At 49.3% G+C, this 7,933-nt stretch overlaps 1 protein-coding gene across 3 annotated transcripts in view; it reads left to right on the top strand.

The window, feature by feature from the left end:
• The window catches only part of Vash2 (vasohibin 2), a 33,684-nt gene that overhangs the window by 7,178 nt on the left and 18,573 nt on the right, over nucleotides 1-7,933 (top strand). For all 3 annotated transcript variants that reach the window (XM_031338731.1, XM_031338713.1, XM_031338722.1), the window contains exons 3-5: nucleotides 2,844-2,932; nucleotides 6,481-6,537; nucleotides 7,231-7,305. In XM_031338731.1, coding sequence (XP_031194591.1) covers nucleotides 2,844-2,932; nucleotides 6,481-6,537; nucleotides 7,231-7,305 — 221 coding nt within the window. The remainder of the gene's footprint in view (nucleotides 1-2,843; nucleotides 2,933-6,480; nucleotides 6,538-7,230; nucleotides 7,306-7,933) is intronic.

The raw sequence follows: 7,933 nt of genomic DNA, 5'->3' as shown, positions 1-7,933 counted from the left end.
AGAGGGAGGGAGGGAGGGAGAGGAATGAAGTCATATGTTCACGATGGAGCCTTTCCCCTCCAAAGTGACTCTCCCAGGGTGTCAGAGAGAAAATGTAGCTTGCAGAACAGCTGCGCCCGTGTGTGTGCCCACATAGCCCCACTCATGCTCACACACACACGAGTTTGGATGTACCAAGTGTGACTGCTTCCCTTCCAGCTGAAGGGACAGTTTCTGTGAATTTAGAACACCTCAAAGTCAAGCACTGAGAGGAATCTATCAGCAGAGAATGCTTGCAGTAAATGCAGCCAAAGTCACACAAATGGCAGAGAGCCTGCTACCCCGTGCTCAGAGCACCATGCCCATCTGTCACTGCACGGTGGAGCCTGTGCCTGGAGAGCCAGGGACTCTTTAGGTGGTGTCTGGCTCTGCTGCAAGCCAGCCAGCCTCGGCCCCTCAACACGAGGGAGAAACAGGGTTCTGGTCAGGTCGGCAAGACGTGGGCGAATGACCGACAGACTCAACACAGGGAAGTTCAGGATTTGAATATATTTCTCAGGTTCTTATAGTCAATACAAAGGAGAGGGAAAAATCAGACAGCACAGCATTCAAGGTACATCGAGGTCAGTGGGAGCACACTGGGTCTATAGAAAAGTATATACATGTGAATTGGCAGGAACTAAGCAGAGGTTGCAACTGAAAGAAAGTCAGCTTTAACTAAGGTCATCTATCTTAGAAGCCAGGTGCAAATAGTTTCCATTCAGTCTGTTGTATAGGCTACAGCTGGCCGGGCCTTAGTACATGCCCAACTATGCTAATTTTCTGGGCTAGCAGAGGTATGCCCCAGGAGTCCCATTCTTGCTAACTTTACCTAGAACAAAACAATACTCTAGTTCCTAAGAGTGATTCAACTGCAATTCTTCTTCTTCTTCTTCTTCTTTTTTTTTTTTTGGTTTATTTTTTTTCCAGACAGGGTTTCTCGGTATAGTCCTGGCTGTCCTAGAACTCACTCTGTAGACCAGGCTGGCCTCAAACTCAGAAATCCACCTGCCTCTGCTTCCCAAGTGCTGGGATTAAAGGCGTGTGAATATGGTCTGATTGAAATGAGGATTTTGGTTAAACTTGCCCTGGGTTTATCAACTACCATTCAGCAAACTTCAATACCCTACCCCCTTCATTATCTCCCTAACAATGCCAGAGGCAATTAGTCTGAATGGGTAACATTCTTAACGAAATTCCAGGCTATGGTTCAGCTCAGCAAAGATTAGGGTATTGGAACATTAGTGAGTGCCAGTCAGAAGGCAACTTCCAATTTTGTTTAGTTATTAATAAATCATATCTTGGCCGGGCAGTGGTGGCACATGCCTTTAATCCCAGCACTTGGGAGGCAGAGGCAAGTGGATTTCTGAGTTCGAGGCCAGCCTGGTCTACAGAGTGAGTTCTAGGACAGCTGGGCTACACAGAGAAACCCTGTCTCAAAAAGCCAAAAATTAAATAAATAAGTAAATAAAGAAATAAATAAATCATATCATATCTTGAAGTGCACCTAGCACACAAGACCCTCCATTGACTATGGCAAGGACATATCTGGGCCACTCTGAGTTAGGGAATGCCAAAAAGGTTGCAGGAGGCTGGCTTCTTTGAAGCTTTTCACCTCATAAACTGCTGTCACACAGAGTGTGCGTGGCATGGCTCTGCTGCCCAGCTAGGCTGTCCACAGATCTGCTTACTGGCCACTTCCCCTTCCCTTCATCTGCAAAGCTGGCCCTGCTTTCTCAAGGATGGGACATCTTGCTTTTCACTCTTTTTGCTTCTTATGAACTCCTAAAAGAGCTTCCTCTCTCAAACCTGCATCCAGAGGGAACAAGTTTCTTTGTCACCAATGACGTGGCCCACCACAAACATGGAGAAGATGAGGAGTCAGTGGGGAATGAACAAACCCTAATGTGTTCCTGGCTGGCGGGCGTCCTTATGTCTTGGGAGTGGTTTGCTCAAATGCTGACTGTAGGCACTTGGGAGAGCTGGCTGGGCTGCTGAGGACAGGATAAGAAAGCTCATGAGGCAGGGGCTTAGCACTTACCTGGGAAGAGTAGGGGCAAGAGGAGGGCCTTGCTTAATCTCGAACCCAGGAAAGGGACTAAGAAGAGAAATTAGTGGGCATGTGAGGAGTGTGGTATTGAGAAACAATGCCCGGGCTGGAGAGATGGCTCAGCGGTTAAGAGCACTGACTGCTCTTCCAGAGGTCCTGAGTTCAATTCCCAGCAACCACATGGTGCCTCACAACCATCTGTAATGAGATCTGATGCCCTCCTCTGGTGTGTCTGAGAAACGATGCCCGTGGCTGGTGTGCCAATCTGCCACTTGCCTTGTATCCTGTGTCAACGATGTTCAAGAGGGGAGCACAGATAAAAGGGTCACTAGTAGCCATGCTGCAGAATGGATCATGAGATTAAAAAATTAAGAATCAGTGAAGCCCCTTGGGGTCCATTCAGGCCAGTCTTGGTTACCTCAGGTGCTTCGTCACAGTGATGTGGTCCCTGGCCTTCACAAGGGAGTTACATTCCCATAGAGAAGACCAACTGTGTTAGAATCAGTGGCAGGAGGGCCACTGAGAACCATAGCTTAGAGTGGAGTATATCTGGAGGGAGTATGGAAAGAAGGTCCTTCAATGGCGGACCAACTATCTTAGAGGGGAAGATGGTGTGGGGGAGGTGCCATATCAACACGTGACTATACCAAGCGGGTGTCTGCTCCCTCTGCTCCCGGGAGTGGCTGTCACTTGGTTTCAGCCCCATGCCTGCTCCAGGAGCTGTACTAGAGCAACCCCTCAATAACAGGAGTCCCCTCTCTCTGTCTCTCTGTAGCCTTCAATTCCCCAGGTCCCAAACTACAGGTTGTCCATGACGATCCCAGACTGGCTCCAGGCCATCCAGAATTACATGAAGACACTACAGTATCCTTCCAGCCAGGGGCTGAGCACCTCAGACAAGGGACTGTCATAGTGATGGCAAGCTCAGCGCCTTTGGTCGTCCAAAGCTCTAAGGCTGGTGAGCACAGGTGCTAGAGAGCACCCTTGGGTTAGAGCTTACAGCCCGTCTTAACAGCTACCAGAATGGCCAGGGCTTGTCCCTCAGAGGTGAAGTTGGTATACCTTCAGGCTATGACTTCTCTCCCCCCACCCCCGCTTCCTGCCCCTCCCTCCTCTGACATCCCTCCTTTCCATCCTACTGTTTTCTCCACTTCTTTGTCCCATTCTTCCCTTTCTACATGACCAGCACCACCTCCTCCTCTCCTGACCGTCCTTCTCTTCTGTCTCACTTGTTTTAACTCATTCCTGATCTCTCACGATCCCAGCATGCCAGATGGGTAACTTGCTACCTACCTGTACCAAGCTGTATGTGCGGGGTTTGTGGGGGAGCTCTGCAGTGGGACCCCTGCCTCAGCTCAAACTGAAAGAGCTCCTGAGGAGCCCGGGGGTTCCGTCGGACACGCTTTTCTGATTACCTTGGTGCCCTGGAGTTGTTCACAGTCAGGATTGGTTAGTTCTCCATTCTGCAGGTCCCTCAGAAGCAGCACCGTGGGGACAAAGGGGCAGAGGTAATGGCCGCACATGGCTTCCCGTGTTTACCAGCACGAGAGTGAGGAGATGGGGACCCTCTCCATTGTGCTTTTCAGGAGGTTGTGCAGGCTTGTTGGCTTGCTTTCCACTTGCTTCTCCCCAGCCTTGAGGATGAGTACCTGGTGCCTGTGTTTCCCCATTCTCTGCTGCAGGAAAGAATAACTCCGTCTCCTGAAGGGACCAGGCTGCAGCACCTTCCCAGGGCCGTCCAGCACCCTGGAGAACAGAACCTGCTCTGCTCATTAAGATCGATGACTAGCCTGTCAGTTTCTGCCCCATAAGTCCTCTTTCCTATGCGGCATCATCTCCACGGAGTCCGGCTGCCTCAGTGGGGGGTAGTAGCTCCCTCCAGAGAGAGGCTGGCAGCCCAAGGCCCCACCATACCCAGCGTTACTGGCTATTGCTTCTTTTCTCCAAACTGAGATTCCACGTGGATTGCTGCTGGTGGGTTGAGGGATGCAAACACCTTCTCAAACAGACCCGGGCCCCAAGAGCTGAGCTTCTTTCAGTTGTCACTATCACCAAACATCCCAGGTGACCTAAAGTTAGAACGGCTCTCACTTCTATCTAGGACGAGGCCTTCCCAAGGAGAATGAGCCAGCATAGGCTTCATCAGTGGGGACAAATTTGCATGTGGTTTGCATATCATTTTCTCACACTGATATAAAACCTGCCGCACAAACTCAGCTCAGTCATTATGGCTCCTGAAGGGCCCCCTTTCTTACCTTTTCTCTGACGCATTAATGAAGGCTGTTAGCCTAGATTACTGACTGCAATATAGTAGCAGAAAGCACAAGGGGACCGGGGACCGTGTCCTTAGGTCTTGAGAGCCATCATCAAGGGAGGCAGGATAGACACTCTCCCTTCAGACCCGGTGTCTGCGTGTCCACGGGTACCAGTATATGGGGATTACCTGGGGCCATTCTTAACTACACATGCGGTCAGCTGTCAGTGGAGTTTTGATGCATCTGACCCTGCCTTCCCCTGGAACAGAATTCAAGAGGCAGTGAGCTAGAACACCGGTCTTTGCCTGTGTCTGGAAAGAGAAGCCTGGCTTTGCCAGGCATGGGAAACCTGCCCAGGAGCTCTGTGCTTCGTACAGGGAAGGCTGGAGAGAAACTTTCAGAAGCTCAACTATGAGCCATAGGATCTTAGAGAGCATAGCTAGACAACTTTTCATTACTTAAGTATGGATTAATCTTACTTTGTAGAAACTGAATCCTGCTTTAAATGTACGGGGAACTCCACTGTTTGAGCAAAATCTTTGATAAAGTAAAAAACCACCACTTCACAATAAGAGCCCTCTTTTTTTTCTTTCATCACTAAGATTTTTTAAATATCTTATTTTAGAAATGCCCAGCAAGCTCACACTGCTATAATCATGGCTCAGGGCAGTTTCCGGATCATCTCTGGCCCTCTAATCCAGCATCTGAAATGGAGCAGAAGTCATGCATTATGGCTGTCCCCTGGCTCTTTATCTGTGCCCTCAGCCGGAGGGGACCTCTTCTCTCGGGGCAGTATGAGGCCTTGCCACCTCATAGCTCCCACCCTCAAAGCTGTTTGCATCACTGGGATACATAGGGAGTGAGCCCTGTGCAGCTGACTGGACACAGAGCTCTAGGCGAACAAACTCATTAGTCATCCATAGCCTCCCCACACAGACTTTTTGCAAATAGGATTTTGCTTGAGGCAGAAGAATAAAACATATAGATTAAGTTTTCTTTAAGCTAAAAAAAAAAAAAAAACCAACATTCTGTCTCAGAAAGCATGACATGAGTAGGTCATTGGTGGACCAGGCTTGCTAGCTCAGGAGAGCTGGGCAGTTGATCAGAACAGCGTGGGTAGTGGTGCTATCTGCTTAGTGATGTCAAGGGTCCATCTAGGATGAGATGAGTGACGTTTTCTTAAGTTCTATGTGCTATTGAGTAAATCTAAACTTCCATACAGTGGTTAGGATGCATACATCCATACACATATTCACACAAACATATACACAAACACAAATATCACACAAACACACCACACACACATAAATACACCACATATAAACATTCACACACACACAAACATACACACAAACACCCCCCCCACACTACCCCTACCCCCTCACACAAACACACACAAATACACAAACACAAACATATCACACACAAACATACACACAAACACATCCCCCCACACACCTCCACAAACACACACACACAAATATACCATACACAAACACTCACACAAACATATCACACACAAACATACACATACACACACAAACACATCCCTCCACACACCCCCACAAACACACACACACATCTAACTATACTTTTGTCCGTCCACCCATCCATCTATTTATTTACCTTTCTCCTATCATCCATCCATCCGTCTGTCCATCCATCCGTCTGTCCACCCACTTTTCTTCCATCTTGCCATCTGTCCTGTCCGTTTACTTCTTTCCTTTCTGTCCACCCTCTCCCTTGTTTACCCACTGAGCTGCCGCCCACTCATCACTTCCCTTTATTTAATACCACCTCGGTTTGTTGAGTTTCCTTCAGGCTTTATGGGATGATAAAAGATCATATCCAAAGATGATAAAAAGAAAGGTCCCAGCTCTCAAGAGCTTCTGGTCTAGCATGCGACCTAAGACATGCAGTCAAATAACTGGAGCACAGGGTAGCCGGCTATGAACTGCTATGAATGTCAAAGGTGCACCTTGCTTTCAGTGTAGATGCCTGCACAGTGAGGAGTCAGGGGCTGTTGGCTCCCCACCGGCACTGTCCAGGAAAGCAAGTACTGTCTTTACCCACAGAGAGATGCGAATCTGTGTGGCCCTCTGCTGGGTGACCAGGACTCTGGAGTTTCTGTCTCTTTCCTTTACGTGTTTCACACAGATACAACCACACAGGGACCCAGTTCTTTGAAATCAGGAAAATGCGACCTCTGAGCGGGTAAGTAGCACATGATCTGAGGACCACATGGCTTCTCTCCTGCCGCTGAGCCACCAGCATCCTCTCCCAATCTATCCCAATCTATCCTAGGGCTTCAGGATTCTAGTCTGCAGAGAGGGTGGAGGTAGAGAGGTACTCAGGGCCCTGTGTGGGCGGGGCTGAGGCAGAGGGTGGAGGTAGAGAGGTATTCCAGGCCCTGTGTGGGCGGGGCTGAGGACTAGTTGCTCTTGGCCTCTAAATTTAGTGGTGAAGACTGTCAGGCCAGGTGTGGTGACACACCGCTTTAATCCCAGCACTTGAGAGACAGGTGGATCTCTGAGTCGGAGGCCAGCCTGGTCTACATCGAAAGTTCTAGGATAGCCAGGGGCTACGTAGAGAGACCCCGACTCAGAAAACAATATGAGCCAGACTGATTTTCAGAACATCAGAGGCCTGCAAAGCCTGTTTCTAGGCTGGGAGATGTTCACACCACCTCCTCTGAGGAAACTGGGGGAGGGAGCAGACTTGAGGATCTCAGTTCTGTCAGGGGTTCGTGTTCTTTCCGGGAAGAGAATTGTCCCCTTTCTAACTAGATCCCTGCCTGGTGCCTAGTGTGGAGGTGGGCATGCAGACAGACTGATGGACTGATAGACAGCCAAACTGACTGCGTAACTGCATAAGTTCCAAGCTGATCTGTTGTGCTCTGTCCCACAGATTAATGGAGACAGCGAAAGAGATGACCCGTGAATCCTTGCCTATCAAATGCCTGGAGGCAGTCATCCTGGGCATGTATCCTTTAAGTTTTGGGGTGTCCTTTTGTGACCCTGTTCTGGATCCAGTTGTGCTTTGGCGTCCTTGGAGACAAATGTCAGACCCCCTCTTAATTTGACCTGGAACACCCAAAGTTTGGCTCCTTGGACCAGCTTCATCTAACCCGTTATCTGTGGTGCTGTCCAGGACAGATGTCAGGCTAGTGACGGTAGATTCAGCAGTCGCAGGAGAATTCAAATCCAGAGGGACTTTGGAGAGTGCCTGTGTGGCTTTTCTTGCATTAATCTGACACTGTCATAAGAAAGACACTTATATGGAATTAAGGCCAAGAGGGCAAATATCCAGACACAGTACTGGAGGAATCTTGAGAGCGGGTTTCAGAGAAGAGCAAGTGTTGCCAGAGTGTCATGATGGAATCCGGGGTCACAGGGGTCTGGCAGTGTGTCATGATGGAACCTGGACACAGGGGTCTGGCAATGTGTTGTGATGGAACCTGGACACAGGGGTCTGGCAATGTGTTGTGATGGAACCTGGACACAGTGTTCTGGCAGCGTGTCATGATGAAATCTGGGGGACACGGGGGTCTGGCAGTGTGTCATGATGGAACCTGGGGACACAGGGGTCTGGCAGTGTGTCATGATGGAAC

This window comes from Mastomys coucha, unplaced genomic scaffold (genome assembly GCF_008632895.1).
Source record: "Mastomys coucha isolate ucsf_1 unplaced genomic scaffold, UCSF_Mcou_1 pScaffold1, whole genome shotgun sequence".
NCBI lineage: Eukaryota > Metazoa > Chordata > Mammalia > Rodentia > Muridae > Mastomys > Mastomys coucha.
The sequence above is the reverse complement of the archived record's forward strand: the minus strand, read 5'-3'. Positions and strand labels throughout refer to the sequence as shown.